Source organism: Lepidothrix coronata, unplaced genomic scaffold (assembly GCF_001604755.1).
Source record: "Lepidothrix coronata isolate B3197 unplaced genomic scaffold, Lepidothrix_coronata-1.0 Scaffold44, whole genome shotgun sequence".
Lineage (NCBI taxonomy): Eukaryota > Metazoa > Chordata > Aves > Passeriformes > Pipridae > Lepidothrix > Lepidothrix coronata.
In genome coordinates this window covers 3,960,159-3,976,946 of record NW_016690224.1, presented here as the reverse complement: position 1 = coordinate 3,976,946, position 16,788 = coordinate 3,960,159, and the positions used below count along the sequence as shown (strand labels likewise).

The following is a 16,788-nucleotide window of genomic DNA, read 5'->3' as shown; positions in this document are numbered from 1 at the left end:
AGAGCAAAAAATTGAAAGCTAAAATGTTTTATGGAAATATGCCAAGGAGCATTCTAATGATGTGCCAGAGGCAGAGGCAAAGGCATCTTCTACATTCCTTATTAGAGAGTATAAGGACTGTTAGCAAGCAAAGGTGGTCTCATTTGTACTTGTGACATGAGGTGCCTTAGGAACACACATTCCAGGGTTTGGATGCTCCGAGTAGAACTCTGAAAGCATCCACCTTAGAGAGGCCTCAGCAGATATGTGGGGCAGGCTGAAGCCTTTCCTGGAGACTGACTGCAAAGGGCTGGGGCATCCATGGGTTGCAGCTGGACACACCCAACTGCACCACAGCCAAAACCTGAGCACAGGGCAACTGGACCACGGAGGAGGAGCCAGGAGAACATCAGGGAATGCTGGTGCTGTGGCTCCAAGAGCAGCAGAGGCAGCATTCTTTGAGTGAGTGGCTCTATGAAAAAGGCAGATTGATCTCTGGAGAAGGAAACTGCCCCCCTGTGGAAGGTCCTGCTGTGTTTAGGGGCCATTCTGCCAAAAGAATACATACCTCATGTCATGTCTTCTTTCCTCAACGGGCAGCTCTACATGGCTTAAAGTGGCATGAACAATATTTAATAAGATATACTGTATTTAGATGCCAAGTAGCGCATTGTGTTACTGGCTGTGCTACTTTGATTCACCAAAGCAGCTTTCATTCGTTATCCCAGCAAAACATTTTTGCAAGTTGAGGTGCAGGCTTGTATTTAAAGCCCATGTCTGCAAAGCAAAGCTGTGATAGGAACAAAATGGGGTGTTCACAACAGAGCTCAGAACAGGGGTGTGATAGGGTTTGCTCTTCCAGAAAAAGGTCACAATACACCTAACTGTAGATTTTCAGGAAATTTATCTCTACTCAATCTTTTATTTTAGTTTGGAAGCAAATGATCTTATCTGACCAAGGGCTTGAATAATAAATATTTATATTCCTTTCATAATTAATTCACCACTTCAGCCTCTGGGAATGGCTTGCTGTGCCTCTGCCTCATTCTGAGCCATGCTCTAATCTTTGCTGTCACTACAGATTGTTCAGTGGATGAAAAGGGGAGGGCAGAACAGGGAACAGTGGTTTTTTCCACTCACTCCTTCTGCCTATGCTGAGCCCTGGGAGACTCACAGCACAGGCTTTTCTGCTAATCAGCTAGGTGCCCATGTAGTGTTAGAGCTAAGGAGGACCTGGACTGCAATCCATCCCTTTTAAATAGGGGGCAATCATTTCTTTCCTCCTTTTGAAGGAAGGTTCATATGCCACATTTATAGCCACATCTATTGACTTGAATGTATCTTGAGATTAGATCAAGATAGTTCCTTTAAATTTGGCCAGGCTCTTGAGCATGAACAGAGCAAAGACATATCCAAATGGAGTGTTCATCATCATCCATGATCAAACTGCTTTTAAAAGAAAAGCTTCTGTTACGACTATTTTGAGAAGGCACTTTCCATCTCAGTCACAGGTCTTTCCAGAGTAACAAGATGGTCTCAGTCATAAGGTTTCTGCTGGATTTTTATTTAAGCAGCAGACAAGATGTTAAACAGCAGTGGGTAGCAGCAACTATGGTGCCATTGCCTTTTGCGTTTTTCAGGTACTGGTAACATGATGAACTGCAGTACTTAAATCAGGCTGAGGGCTCAGGAATAAACTTTTACCACTTAAGGGCACCTCAAGCAAAGGTGTTGTTGTTCCAGCCTACATTGCCAGGGCTGATGTTGAAGAAGCTGACATAGATTCTGAAAGGGAAGACAGACACCATTAGGTGCTGAGAGCAGAGTGCTGCAGGGTGCTCCTGCAACAGGACACACAGCCATGCTGTAGACTATCCCACAGGGTTTTACACTTCTCAGGCCTTGCACTCCCTTCTCCCTGCTCCTTTTAATGTCTTTTGTGCATTCTGGAGTTCTCAGTGATTTTCTACTTCTTGTTTTAAGGAGCTCTCAGGATACAGTGTTTTATTTGCAGTTATTTCTGGAGCAGACTGGCACACCTTCAGGAAAAGGACTAGAAAGGCTTTTATGCAAGTGGAAGCTCTTGCAGTTGACCTCCGCATGTACCCCACAGGCAGTAGGGAAGTGCTGGTACATGTCACTTGAGTTATCATTATAATAACAAAGTTATTGTGTCTGTACCTGGGCTTTTGCACATGAGATCTGTGGATACATGCAGTGCCTGAACCCACATAATTTTAACTAAGAAATTACACAGTTTCTCAGTTTCTGGACATCAGCATTGTGGCTCATGCAATTACTCCTTTCTTCTTTTTAGTTGGAGAGTTGTTCCAGTTGACTCGGCATTTAATCTCTTCAAATAGCACATTAACAAAGAACACCAGAGGAAAAGTCTGGGATGAATAGTTTTCACAATCTATGGAAAGTCATGTCAGACAAGTTGCTGTGTGGGCTCACCTCTCAGGTGGTATTTTCAGCTCTTTATTCAGCAGATCACAAAGCAATTTGGAGTAGACCTTGTTCTCCTGCTCCCCTATCTTGCCAATGCTGTAGAGAAAGCATATAGCACAAGGGTCTGTGGAGCCACCGAAGGACATCATCTGATCAGGAGAGATCTGTATTGCTAGATACTGTGGGAAGAAGAAAAGGAATATTATTTTCCTTTGCCATATTAAGAAAAGTTTAGAAAATCCAGGAAGGTATTTCTGTACCTGAACTGCAGTGAAAATAGGTGCATGCTTTTCATGTGTTGACTTCTTACTGTCTAGATTTGGATTCTACTCCAAGACAGTCACTGCTGTGTCAAGCTACAAAGACACCTTACTATTTAGGCTTGGGAGTCTTGATTCCTAGTCCAGGTGTTCCAGGAGCTCAATGACCTGCAATATCTCCAGAACCTCTTCCAAGCCACCAGGCCCTCCCTGCCCTGTGGGAAGGTCAGGGATGGGGGGGTGCAATTGCATTGCTGCCGCACTGCGTTCCAGAGAGATTTTGCACCTCACTGGCTCCTGCTGCAGTCTTCCCTGCTGAGGTAAATGTGAACTGACACAGCAGAGGTCTAAATCAACATCCCCCTCATTAAACAAAATACAGCCTAATCCTACTTTTGTTCTTGATATCAGGAAAAATAGAAGAAAGTATCTATGTTAATATTAATGACCAGCCTGCGATTTTCCCTGCTGCTAATACACAGTGTCAGATCCACACACTGGGGAATCTGGGGATCAATTCCTTTGGCATCCATCGAACTTCTGTCCTGTTCTTACCCACGTTTATTAGCAGCGCATCGTTGGAACTCAGCAGCAATTAACCCTCTTGGTAAAACAAGCCAGCCTGAGTACCAGGAGTTGTCTGGGTAATTAGTCTTGGCCATCATTTACAGCTTGTTTGGGTGCAAGGTGCATCAGACCACAGCAGTCCAGGACAAGCCAAGGAGATCATACTGAGGTACCACTTACTTGGCCTTGTTCTCCCCTGCCTGGACACTGTGCAGTCTCAACTTTATGCCAAATGTAGGTACATGTATGTCTTTAACATCTACCCTGGAAGCAGGTTATTATTATCTAAAAAAATAATAAAATCAAGCTAAAGCATTAATGGGCATTATTTTCTTCTTAGAGCAGTTTGAAAATATTTGAAACAGTTCATCCAGTAGGAAAAAACCTTATTTGATTAAAAATCAGTATGTTTTTCAAGTGGTACAGTTTCCTGTGAGAGGAAAGCTCTGCATTCCAGCCCAGCCTAATCCTTTCCTTCTTTCTGTGTTATAACTAAGAGACTCTCCCTTTCCTATTGCCTCCTTTGTCACGAAAAGCTTGTATGTCCTCTTCAGAAAAATCTCTTTGTTATTCCCTGTATATTTCTAAGTCCCGTTACATATCCTTTCCACACAGCTGCACAAACCTGTTCCAGCTGCATCCCAGCCCTGGCCTCTAGCTTTATATTCAGGAGCTGTTATGCAAGAACCACCAGCTGACACACCCCCATGCCCCCATCAGCAAGTTCTTGTTTGCTAGACTGATAAAAAACATTGGCTTTTTTTAAAAGATTGATAGAACACATCAGTTTTACATAAGAATACTAGTTTTTTGCTAGATGTCCAAGCAAGCTGAATGACTCATATTTTAATTCAACTGTAACCACCAGGCTACAGGCAATTTGGTGGCAGATAACAAGCACATACTCAGCAGGTCTCAGTGAGGAAGCTGAGGGTGACTTTCGCTTTCAGTCAGCCAGGTTCTTGAGGGGTATTCACAGAGATACCTGTGCACACACACCCACACACATCCCATGTCTTCACCTACACAGAGACCTATAGGGAATATCATCCAACACAAAGCTTGTTTAGATACTTCAGTGCTTTGAGACCTCAAGTTACAGCAAACAAGTATTTGATATTTTCACAGAGAGAGGACTGCAAATACTGGTGAGTCATTAGGCATATTAGTTTATCAAGGCTGTCACTGAGAAGTGGCTCGTTGCATAGGCACAACTGACTAAAGAAGGAAAACATTTGAGCATCTGGACTTACCTGTGCTGGTTTGTCCAATGCTTTTGATAACTGTTGGGTCAGCTCCCCTGTAAAAGATTCTGGAATCTTATCCTTGCTTATATTTGTGTTAACAATGAATTTAGGCATCTTTGGATCACAAGCAGGTTTTCTTTCACAGCTTTGTTTCTAACTCACCTGCAAGCTGGCTCCCCCCACTGTGCTGGTGAGCACCTCGGGAGCCTTTAAATAGTCAGTGATACTTTCCATAGGTGCACCGGGAGGGGTGGGAGTGCCTCGAGAGAGACAAGGCTGCATGTGCCACCTGCAGGCTGCTCACACAGACTGCCAGTGGGCTGTCCTGGGAGGGAACCTGGCTTTTGCACTCTGGAAACCACAGCATCCAAGGTGACACTTCATATTTGGACACAGCCTGACTGTGAAACCAGTGAAAAAACGAGTGTTACAGAGAGTTATAATGTACCTCTTTATGCAAGTCTTATAATTATTAAAAAAAAAAAAAAGATGGATGACTCAGTTGTGAGGTCTGGAACTCTTTCTGTGGAATAGACCATAACAGAAAATCCCCAGTAGCACATGTTGTGCAGACCTTTCCTGAACCATGACTAAGTCATGACAAAGATGCCTTAAAATCAGGATCTTGATTTTCCACTGTGGTGAGCACTGGTTTCTACACGCTTGGAGAAGGCTTGTTTTCAACTTGCTCCTTTGTTGTGCAAATAGTCCCATAGCAGTCATAACTCTTGAGAGATAGGAAATCCACAGGCATTCTGACATGAGAGGCTTTTATCCAGAGTGGAGTATGTGGCAGAGCTGGGATCAGTTCTTATTGCTGCTTAGTTGAGCCTTACATGAGAGAAGTGATTTAGAGGGATCATATGGCACTGGGCAGGGGGTGTTTGCAGTGAGATGTGTGGGGAGAGCAGGTTGAAAATGCTGATGGGAGTAAAATAAATGGTTTGTTAATCTCTCCATGTTAAAGGTGATGAGTGTCTTTATGCCCAGTAGTTTCTGAGGTAAGGCCTTTTCTACTCACTTGGTTCTCCAGGCTTTGGAAAAGAGGAAGAGCTTTCCATAGCTCAGACTAAATGTTTGTACTCTAACAATGTAATTTAAGCCAATACTTTTTAAATGGTGAAAGCCTCTGTAAGAACATGCTTAAGCTGATTTTGTTCAAGGTCAGACCTGGGCCCTGAGCAACTCAATCTAGTGGGTGACATCCCTGCCCATGGCTGAGGGGTTGGAATTGGATGATCTTTAAGGTCCCTTCCAGCCCAAGCCATTCTGTGATTCTATGGTTGTGTGGTGTATGTTGGTTTTAAGTCAGTTCCTTCACTGTAGCTCCCTTGCTGTAAAAAAGTCAGTAAATACAAATTCGGGAGATGAATTACTATGTGTCAGTGTTCACCTACAGCCCATGTCAGTGGATTGTGTCTCCTATATGCAAAGCATTCTGAAAATAATGAAGACCCTCAAAAAACACCAGAAGTAAAATCTGTTTCTACGAAGGGCCTTTTCAGAGCACGTTTCCTAAGTCAGTGCATTAAAAACAAACTCAAGTGACACCTGAATCTGTAAGGAGAAGAACTGTAGTTTTTAATACTGATTATTTTTTTCTTCAGCGGTTAGTGGAAAGCAGGTGGCATGACCCAAAGCTTTTAGTCATAAATCTTGTCACAAATATACTTGTTAGTGGTCACTTGGAAAAACTTAGGCTATTTCCAATGAAATTCACAGCCTATTTTTACTGCTGGGTACAATATCACTCCTTACTTGCAGCTTGCTTACATAACAAGGAAAACATTTCCAAAACAAACTCTTTCCTCTCTGAAAACATCTGATGTAATTCCCAGAAGCTGATGTACCAGGTTGGAAATCAGTTCCTTAGACACCGGAGATGCTCTTGGGAGTGTCCTTTACTTTACTTTATAGCAGCCATTTTTCTTCTTTTGCATACAATAATATGTCAGTTTGGTAGGTCCTTCTCCCTGCCTAGAGTTACTGGCATGTTCTCCACTGAGCTTTCCATTACACCTCCAGAAGGTTTGTTGCACAGTACAATTTCACTTTCAATATTTGTTTCTGTTGTCATGCTGGAACCTTTTTTCCTCATTTGCTGTGCCAAGTTTTTAGTCCATGTCTGCTCAGGTCACCCTAAATGCCACATCTAGCTTTTCCTCTGTCTGCCTGCTAGCCAAGTACTTCAGACTTCTGTGTTTCCCCATCCTCATGACATTTAGCCTTCTTAATCCTTCTTTCTCTCGGTTTGTCCTCTTAAATTATTTTACTTAGTCTTTCATATTTCTGATACTCTTCTCTGAGCTGTTTTCCAGCAGGTTCCTGGTTATGAGGTACTTCCTGCTAGTGAGGTCTCCTTTAGGAAAGGCCAATAACAGACTGCTCAGGTATCTGTGGCACTGGGCAGGACCCTGGGAACAGGGGACACCAGCTGAGGCCCAGGGCTGTGGGTCCAGGACTGTGAGCAGAGCCTATGTGTATGTTCTTCTTTGGGCCCTGTGGACTGTTAACAGAATGTTTTAAAAATTCTTAAGATGTACTACCATAAAAGGGTTTTTAATGTGAAAAAAACCTTTATGTCTTGAAACTGAGTGGGGAAATTTCCAGCGAAAACATTTAGATATCATCCAGAAATAGAACTCTGGCATGATGAGTTTCATAGCTATTAAAAAAAAAAAAAAAAAAGAAAAGAAAAGGAAAAGGGAAAAGAAAAAATAAATGAGACAGAAGATCTTGCAGTCTGGTTTTAATGTTTCCTTTTTAGTTCTATTGCAACATTGTTTCCTGTCTTTTCTAAGAGATGCAAATTTCTCCTCTGAACACTCAGAGCTTCGTGCAAGCCAACTGTTCCTTAGGAAAGTTATTTTCGGTGAAGGAGGTTTCTTTTTTCCCAAAGTTTAGTTTGTTGAACTCTGCTTTTATTTCCATGATTGACTTTCCCTTGGTCTCAGGAAGATATAGGTAAATGAAAATTGCTGATAAAGCAAGAATTGCCAAAAAGATGAGGAAGCAGAAGGGTCCAAGGTTATCCTGCAAGCAGAAATGAGACACTGTAAGGAAAACAAGAATCTCATTTCTGTTTCCCTGCCTTTTACTGCAAGCCCATGTCTTTGAAATTAAAATTCAAAAGTGTGCTCAGTACACAATCCAGGACAGGTATCAAACCAGGAGTTTCCACTGGCCATGTTTGACCTGAGTCCTGTTGCTGCTCCTCTGACAGGCTTGGAGAGTTCCTGAACAGGTTTGGTATTTGAACAGAGCTCTAAGCTTTGCATGTCATTGCAATTTATTGCTGTTATTTTGCTCCCTGTCAGCATTCAGAAATGGATTCTCCTGGAAGGAGGGATCCACTTAGAGTCACTTACAACAAGCAGTGGAAAAATCACCCCAAGTACGAACAGTCCCATCCAGTTGATACAGCCAATGATCAGAAAGGCTGATGGTCTGTATGACTGGCTGAAGATTTCAACCATGACAGCTACAGAGGCTCCAGCTGAAAAAGAAAAGCCAAACACAAACCAGGCATGTTCGTTTCCTTGCTCCTGCTGAAGTCACTCCCAATGGCAGTGGCAGATCACAGACAGGTAGAATAGGTGGCCTGTTGGTAGGTGGCCACTGCTATGAGGGTGAAAGACCTTGATTCCAGAAAGGGGCTGCAGCTGTTAATTTAGGTTTCTCTCATGTGTACTGGAATTGTTTTTCTGGTACCAGTGGGTCTGTGCAGTTCCACATTGCACTGGTAGCCATTAGTGGTGCAATGATTTATAAAACCAGCTCCCCTTTTGGCTCCTGCAGTCAGTTCCACCTGAAGCATTTTGGTAGGCATAAGGTTAACTTACTAGGTTAATGAAAATGATTACTATAACATATAGGCAAGATGAGTACTGTGACATACATTGCAATGCTTAGATTCCTGTTTTTAGCTGAGTATTTTAAAAATCATTCTGAAATTTCATTCTCAAACCCTCTGGAGATGATACTGCATTTTAAATTATTTAGATCTTGTGATCAGCAATAAAATCCAAGGTGTCTATATCCTTTCCCTGTTTCCCACTTGTACATGTTTGTCCTTCCTTCCTTGATTTCCAGAACTTTTTCACCATGGCACTAGTCTGTTCTTCCTTTGCCAATAGTGTTGCTGGTACAAAATTTCCTCCCAACACAGCCATTGCTGTACTCACATGGTCCACTTCCATAGAAGACAACGAACAGGAAGATCAAGATAATGCTGAAGTAATGCATCCAGAAAAAACGATGCTGAGGGGGAGAAATGGGTGATATCAAATGGTTAGACACGTGACAGAATGGCAGAGCTCTGTATTTTCTGCCACTGGCTCAGGTTTTTGTACATATCCTGTGAGGTAAGACTGGAAAGGTGGGCTGGTGCTGAGTAAGGGGCCAGAAGGCTGCTGCCTCCTTACCTGCAGGGACAGGGTCATGGTAAGCAGTGCTAGCACAGAACTCATCAGTGTGTATCCTGTCCAAAGCAGCACCTTCCTCCCAAACCGGTCTATGAGGCTGCTCTGAAAAGCAGAAAACACGGGTCATAAATCCCAGTTCTCAAATTAAATAATTCCTCCCCTCTCCACGTATTCTTTGCAGAAAACTTATATGAGTAATATCCATAAATCAATGTCATTTAAGTCTCTTAATTCCTAGTGAGTTAGATTAACTTTTTCAAATTAATTTATAATTAACAAAACTGTGTTTATTAGTCAACCTTAGGCTGGTTTTAGACAGTTCCCTTTCTTGCCTGCTGGCATATGTGCACACATGCATACCCACACCTAATCCAGAATATCAGAAAATTATTTTACAGAATAAAATTTAGTCTAAAGACATACACTCATGCAAGTAATCTGGAACAAGAACTGCCTTTTATCCTGCATGTGGTTCTGCAGAAGCAGGAAGATGTGTCTTAGGTTATGCAAATCTCCCCCAAGCCCAGTCATAGGAAAGGAAAAATACAATTGTTGACCACATTAAATTTTTCCTTCAAACTCAAGTCTGAAAAGACTTACACACAGTATAGAGGATAAGCATTCACACAACCCAATTCCCAGGGATGCATATGGGATAAGGTATTCTTCAAACTTGGCTGTGTGGAACACTTCAAAAGAGTAGAAGTATATCTGAAAAATGCAGAGAGGAAATGCACCTGTGAAAAAAGCATTGCATTGAGGTGCAATTCTAAGCTGGTATAATAACACTGACTTAGAGGGGTTTGTTATGCTGCCTAGTGTTGTCCCTTGTGCTGGGGATAAAGAGGGCACTCAACTGCATTGATTCCACTGAGCTGCAGGGTGGTCATAACAGTCATCATGAAGTAAAGCTGCCAGCGCAAAGATGGCTCTTTGATCACTTCGAGGACACGCAAGGTTTTCGTGCTCCCCATTGCACCCTTCTCCTTCATAATGTCATCGATTTCTGCTTGGTGGTCTCCTTCCCCCCAGAGCTTCCTGATGGCTGTTGGAGAGAAAGAGGGAGGTGGATTGTTCTACCTCTGCAGCTCCATCAGCAGTGGTTACATTAAACCCTTTAGTCTGCCTGTCCATTGGTGAGATGGTGGCGCTGCTTCTTCTGTGTGGTTGGGGCTGGGGCAGTGGGCACTCAGAAGGATTTTGACTCACTGGTTGTCAGTATAGTGTAGCTTTCTAACGTGGAGTTGACCTAATTGTAAACAAAGTCAACACTTAAGTACAGGTTATTGAATTTGAAAAAAGAGCTGCCTAAACCGTTTCCTTTAAAGAAGCAAAGCAGTGCCCACCAAAGTGGGAAATGCTAGACATGCTGATACATAACTATGTTTCTTGTCTTAATGAGACTGAGTGAGGCTCAGGTTAATAGAGACATATTGTCATAGGGACCTCATCTGTTGTGTTTGAAACTGCCTCTGCTCCGTGGCACTGCACTGTGCTGTACAGCTCTGCCCTGCTTGTCTTCTGCACGGGCTGTCACCCTAACACAGCAAAGGAAGTGAAGTAAGTGAGGAAAGCAGACACTCTACCTTTCCTGCAGGCTTCCTCATTACCCTTCTGTATCAGGAGGTAGGATGGTGAATCAGGGAAAAATGGGAGGGTAACCAGTTGAACCAATGCTGAAAGTCCACTAGATGCTAACAACCATGGCCACATAGCTTCGCTTCCTAAAATCTCCCTGGAAAGTGTATGTGAAACAAAAATGCTGAAATAATGGAATGAATGTTCAGGAAGTTTTTCTGAGTGATGAAGGTTGCTCAGATCCCATTCAAGAGTGCAGTGGAGCAAAACCCTGAATTCATAATTTGGCAAATTTCACAAATTTTGCTATTTTTATTCCTGACAATTTTATTTTAAAGGAATTATTTGATATTTTGAAAAACTTTCTAAATATCATTGGGACCCAGTATAATGTCTAGAGAGCTGATGAGACTCATTTGACCACTGTTTAGCCACAGGACCAAAACTTTTTTATGTAAGTACAGTAAATTTTGAAGGGGAAGTCCCCCAGTAGAAAAGGTGTGGAAATAAGAAGAAATCATATTATGTGTAATTAATTTTCTGCCTTCTTTATTCAAAATTAAATGTCTGCCTTAAAACTAAGGTGGATGTGACGGTCCTCCTAGGGAGGATGGGAGTGTTTCTCAGTCACTGACTAGGTGGAAGGTAAGGTTGTAGAAAGATTTGTACTTTTAGTGTAACCTGATCAAAAGATTGGAGAATTTACCGTAGTCCAACGACCTGTCCTGTGAGTTTTCCCAGGGTCAGAAAAACAGAAACGGTGGAGTTGGCAAATCCACGCAGCTTCTTGGGTGAAATCTCTCCTACATACTGAGGATGTATATACATAGAAAAACCTTGAACACAGAGGAGGATAAATGACTGTTAAAATATTTAGAAAAGCTTAACTTTCTGACTCCATCCTCTCTTACAGTTTCCATTCACTCTGATATTTAGATTACAATCTCTTGCAAAAGGGATGATGTCTTTCACTTTTATTAAGTGCCTAGTATAATTACTTTAAAAATCATTCTCCAAGAATGGCTGCAGAGACAATCCCAGAACAGCAGGGACTCTTGCAGTCCCCACTGGCACAAGCACATACCTGAACCAATGCCGTAGAGAAGGCGCCCGACCAGAATCATCTCAAAGGATTTGGCTGTTTTACTGAAGGCCATGAAAAGTGCAGCTGCCAGCATGATCAGGTTGGTGAATATTTGGCACTTTTTTCTGAAAACAAACAAACAAAACAAAACCCAAACAAAAAATCTCAAAAGGCCTTGAGAATTTAGTGTGAAATGTGAACCTTTTGTACTCTTTTGAACTACTCTTGCTTTGACAGGAAGCGTGGTAGAGCCATTCCTACTGTTTTGAGGAACGGATGAAATAATTTTGACTTTGGATAGTCAAAATGATTCTTTGAAATTTTAGGATCCTTTAGATTTGAATTAATTGATTATTTTTGAGCTCAGAATTGAAAGAGTTGGAATGCTTTGTCAGCATTTCCACAGTACAAATGGGGAAGAGATCGAAGAACTGGCCCATTTTATCAGCAAGATTTTTAAATGGCTATAACTCCTCTTAAAATGCCAGGTTGTCTCCCAAAAACAGTCTGAATCCACAGGTCCCATTCTAGAATGGCTCATATTAAAGATACTCTTGGCTAAATGGGTGTGATCTGAGATGACAGAAAGAGTTTTTAGAGGCGTATATCATTTCAAAACTGCCTCTGTATGAATTGTGGCCTGCTGTGTTCACAGCCCTGATGCTTCAGGCTCAAATCAAAGTTTCAAAGTCTTTTGCACTCAGATGTTTTGCTGTGATGCCTGTTAGACAAGAGTCCCCTTGCACACATTAAGGATTCACAGAGACCCTTGTGTTTAGTCTGGGATTCAGCAATTAGGTTATCATGGGTTAAATGACCCATGGGAGAAGTGCATGATCTTGTTTCCAGTCTCAGGAGACCCTGTGTGTGTGGGATGAGGCAGTGTCCCACAAGAAATCTCTTGGGGGCACTTACCTGATTGGAAAGAACACAATTGCAGGCAGGCTAAGATGGTTTGATGAGACCCATATGAGGGGCCTCTGGATCAATGTGTTGTGGAGCAGATCTTTAAGTGGTCACACCAAGTAGATATATTTGCCAATTGCTCTGCAAACGAAATCAGTGGTGTTACACACAAGGCACTGAGAACAGACCACACTGGTGAGGGATCCTTCCTCCATCTAGTGGGAAAGATAGCTTGGGAACTGACTTTCAGTACAATGGATTCCCAAGAACAGAGATGCCTCTTGGACGTTTGTTTTGGTGCTGGTTGTATCTTTACAGTGTACTTACAGGCAATTTATTTTTTCTCTTTTGTTCATATTTTCATTAGGCTGGATCTGAATATTTAATATAATGTCTGTACCCCAAAATGAGTGTATTTAAACGGAAATCTAGTTCTTCTTTGTCACTTAAGGATATCTTCCAGGTGTTTGAGTAACTGCATATAATGTGTTACAACACAAGACACACAGCTCTTTCACTGGGGTTTGTAAAGCTTGGGAGACCTTTATGAGAGCCATAGGGGACATTGAAGAGAATGTGACCCTATGCCACTACTCCCAGAGGCACTGATCTGGTGATGTGATGATGACTGCAGCCTTTACAGAGTACAATTCCCTGGGGAGGGCAGATAAACAAGGCAGAAGGCTGTTTGCTACCTGGAAGAGGTGGATGTGCTGGGAAACCCAACCCGTTGTGTGTGACCAGACTGCTTCAACCAAAAAGAGCTTCATTTGTTCACCTTGGTATTTCCCTGCGCTCTCTGACTGTGGAACTGCTACAAGAAGCACTCACTTCCTGTATTTTGTAGTCACGTAGGTACAGAAGAGGGACCCCAGGAGCCCTCCTATCCCATAAACAGACACGATGAAGGACCACAGCAGCATGATTGTCTCGGGATGGAGGGGGGAGCCGTGTCGCTCGATCCACGTTTCGTTAATAAACTTCCTGATGTGCTGAAAAATAGAATGAGATTTGACCGGATAAGGGGTGTAAGATCCCTTCATATTATTTGGATGTTGTATTTCAGATGGAGCCTGTGGTTCTGATATTAGATTTATTTTGAGTCTTTCTTAGTAAAACAAGTTCACTGAGATCACACTGCAAAATCTACAAGTTTATATCACTCAGAGAGCTTCCTGGCAAGCATGCTAAGAGCACATTTGTTATCCTTCTATGGGGACTTGTATACTATGTGGTAAAAACTTATTTAAAACAGAGAATGCTGTCCTGTTCTTTAAAGGAGAAAAAGTTCTCTGCACATGTCATGTTACTGTTAGCCAAAGAAAAGGCACAGACTGTGAATGGTCAGTAAATCTGAGATTTATGGGAGAACTCCATTTGTGTTATCAGCCTCAGGGAGATGGCTCCTTACCACAGAAGGATAGTTGATTACAGAAATGTGGAATCCATATGGGAAGCTACCACCAATTCCCAGCACTAAGATCATTTGATACAGTCCCCGGAACTGAACCTGCAAAGCAAACATAAAATGCTCCATCAGCTTCTCATTAGTCTAGATCTATGCAGGGCCAAAGCCACACTGGTCCTTCTTCTTTGTCTACTTCAAATCCTCTTGAATATAAACATTTTTCAATATCCCTCTAATCTACTCCTGAAACACTCTCATCATCCACAGTGCCGTAGCAAACTACCTGCCACTGTAAGGGTGATAATCCATCACTCTGCTTGCAAGAAGAAAAAGGAGTTTTAAGAGATGTTCCCAAGGGTGCAGCTCTCACTCTATGCCCACAATATCTGACAGGTTGGCTGAATAAAGGTGTCAGTCCTGGATGCAGGGAAGAGAGAATCAGTTCCCTTGTCTGCAGTCGACAATAACTGATGTGCACCAAACCATAATGCTGTGTCTCAGAAGTACAGCATTAAAAATCAACAACATATTATTATACTCTCTGCTCTAGTTTCTGACTGCATTGTATCTTTAAGCATAATTGAGAAAATACCCTTTTGACATTCAGCTTTTTCAGGAAGGCATGGACTATAATTACCCAATATAAATATAACATAAATATAGTTATAATTATGGGAATAGCCCCTGTAATTACATTCAAATAAAAATCTTCCTGAATTTGATTTGGGATTTCATTTCTCCTTTCTCAATATTTTATTTTTTCTATTTATTTAACCATGAAATGGTGTGCTTGCATATTGAAGGGCTTGGCATCTTCCAAGTTAGTGAGATACTGTCTGCCTAGAACTTCCTTGCTCAAGGATTAGGGACTGAAATACACTTTCTGATGAATGAAATAATTTTAACTGTAAATAAGGAGAAAACATAACAGTAACTACTTAGACCTTAAGTCCATCTTTCAACAGATTGTTATTTAATTGGGCCACATCTGGATTTCTGGAATTATCACATGACAAGAACCAGGAAGCTGTGGATCAGAAAGAAGACTCTAAATTTCCTTAAAAATCCTCTCTCAAATTCAATGGATTTGCTAATTGGCAAGACCATTCAAACAAATTAAGAACTCACCCTCTCACTCTTCCTTTTTTTTTTTTAAGAGAAACAAAGCAACAATACACATCACTTCTTCCCTGTGTAAGACCGTGGAAACTCTCAGTGGATTATATTGATGGTCTCTTGATGAAATGAAGAAAGTAATTTATTTTAAACCTTATGTCATGGTTTCTCAGCCTTTCGCAGCAAGGTTAAAATATTCATTATTTTGGGAAGTAATCAGAGTGGTTAACAATTAGTATTGTTTCAGTAATTCAGAAGACAGAAGTAAAGTAGCATTGTCAATGGTGGAACTGCCAGAGCTGTTTTTATTTTTATTTTATTTCATTTCATTCATTCATTTCATTTCATGTTGTTGCATAGAAAAGACCATGCAGCACAATCTTCATGGCCCCATTGTTCTTGGTGATGTTTAAACACAGAGAGGAAAGCCAGTCTCTGTACCAAAGGGACTTAAAATCCTTAAAGAATCTGAATCTTCTGTATTTTGTTAGCTTTGTCTTTTCTAAGCCATAGCCCTGAGAAGAAGTGAGCAGATACTCACCAGGTTGGAGAAGAAGGCAGCCATCTCGAGGAGAGAGCCTCTTGCTCCCCGGCAGGTACCTGCCAAAGGAGCCAAGGGCTCACGTTATACAACAGCAGCATCAGGGAACTGGTCCCATGTCACTGAAGTTAAATTTTACTTCGGAGGCTTTTGAGTTGATTACGCCCATTTCAGCGGTGGTACAAAGTTTAGGATTGTTGGATTAAATATTTCAACCAATGGTTATGTCCAAATAACCAAGTTGGTCTCCCTTGCAGGGAACCTGTTCACTTCATGAGCACTGTCTTGTGCTGGGGAGATAGAGAGCTGAGACAACAATTTTAAACAGGTTTACCATAATCGTGACTTTGCTCAGTTTTCAGGACAAACTGAGAAACGCAGAGACAAAATGATCTGTTGGGAGTCTTCGATGGGGCTTGGACAATGAACTATAGGACTTTGACATATAACAGGAAAGATCTATCCTGTCTTCACGTGACAGTAACTGGAGCACATCGTAACTTAATCATTACTGAAAGGAACTGAACTGCTCCACGATTTTGAAATGTGGTGCAATCTTAGTGATTCCACAGTGGCACACCAGGCTTGGTGAGCTCAGTATTTAATAGTAGCTGGTTTTCCTTTGCTAGTAGAGAAAAAAATTCATTATGCACATTTTTGTCTGGCATTTCCATTAGTCAGTATACTTATTTCTGTGCCTGTGATGAAAAAAAGGTTGTTTTGGAACTGTTTTGTAACCTCCACAGCTGGATTGATGTCTCTGTTTTTCTGAGAGAAGATTCGAAGGCTTTAACTTCATTTATTTCACAATTAGGAGGGGTTTGTATTTATTGAGTTGGTAAATGGCTTGTTATCACTTGCCATTTACACTTCAGTTAAAGAATAGGAGGAAGAAATCATAGAGGGCTTATTGGATGCAAGCAGTCATATTTACTGGAAAATATATCACATGCAAAGCATATTCACAGATTCTCCAGCTAATGGCTGAAATGCAGCGTGTGGCAGCACCTGACCTCCCATCACTGCACAGCCTCGTCGTGGTCTTGACTTTGCTCTTGATGTGTGCTGAGAGTTCATGGGGGGATTTGTTTCCAGTTTAGGTTCTCCAGCAGATAATCTGTTGTTAGAGCACAAACAAGACTGTCCCTTTGATGCTAAGAATTAATTTCCTTTTCTGTAAAGTTATACAAAGTTGAAATAACATGGTGTGCATCTGATAGAGGGAAG

The 16,788-nt window shown here is 41.7% G+C and overlaps 2 protein-coding genes across 3 annotated transcripts; both read right to left on the bottom strand.

The window, feature by feature from the left end:
• Positions 1-1,593: 1,593 nt before the first annotated feature.
• Positions 1,594-4,618, bottom strand: LOC108496897 (macrophage migration inhibitory factor-like). Its single transcript, XM_017814051.1, has 3 exons — positions 4,511-4,618; positions 2,437-2,609; positions 1,594-1,764 (listed from the first exon to the last, which is right to left on the bottom strand). The coding sequence occupies exons 1-3, from the start codon at positions 4,616-4,618 to the stop codon at positions 1,698-1,700; spliced, it is 348 nt and encodes a 115-aa protein (XP_017669540.1). The 3' UTR covers positions 1,594-1,697.
• A 2,620-nt stretch (positions 4,619-7,238) lies between these two features.
• LOC108496881 (solute carrier family 2, facilitated glucose transporter member 11-like) lies at positions 7,239-16,602 on the bottom strand. Of its 2 annotated transcripts, XM_017814028.1 has the most exons (13): positions 16,570-16,602; positions 15,562-15,620; positions 13,908-14,006; positions 13,328-13,488; positions 11,591-11,715; positions 11,213-11,342; positions 10,515-10,663; positions 9,786-9,973; positions 9,529-9,639; positions 8,929-9,030; positions 8,689-8,764; positions 7,873-8,000; positions 7,239-7,537 (listed from the first exon to the last, which is right to left on the bottom strand). In XM_017814028.1, the coding sequence occupies exons 2-13, from the start codon at positions 15,583-15,585 to the stop codon at positions 7,331-7,333; spliced, it is 1,500 nt and encodes a 499-aa protein (XP_017669517.1). In that variant the 5' UTR covers positions 15,586-15,620; positions 16,570-16,602; the 3' UTR covers positions 7,239-7,330. The 2 variants fall into 2 exon arrangements, with proteins under 2 accessions (XP_017669517.1, XP_017669516.1); XM_017814027.1 differs by lacking the exons at positions 15,562-15,620; positions 16,570-16,602 and having other exon boundaries at positions 13,908-14,033.
• Between the last annotated feature and the right edge of the window lie 186 nt (positions 16,603-16,788).

Excerpts from the sequence above, each read along its gene's own strand:
- LOC108496897 (XM_017814051.1), bottom strand. The coding sequence starts at position 4,618 with ATGCCTAAATTCATTGTTAACACAAATATAAGCAAGGATAAGATTCCA. Across the intron at positions 2,610-4,510 it reads CATTGGACAAACCAGCACAG|TATCTAGCAATACAGATCTC; the intron begins GTAAGTCCAGAT and ends TTCTTCCCACAG. Across the intron at positions 1,765-2,436 it reads CTGAAAATACCACCTGAGAG|AATCTATGTCAGCTTCTTCA; the intron begins GTGAGCCCACAC and ends CTTCCCTTTCAG.
- LOC108496881 (XM_017814027.1), bottom strand. The coding sequence starts at position 14,033 with ATGGAGCATTTTATGTTTGCTTTGCAGGTTCAGTTCCGGGGACTGTAT. Across the intron at positions 9,640-9,785 it reads AGCTCAGTGGAATCAATGCA|ATATACTTCTACTCTTTTGA; the intron begins GTTGAGTGCCCT and ends TGCATTTTTCAG. Across the intron at positions 8,765-8,928 it reads CCATGACCCTGTCCCTGCAG|CATCGTTTTTTCTGGATGCA; the intron begins GTAAGGAGGCAG and ends TCTCCCCCTCAG.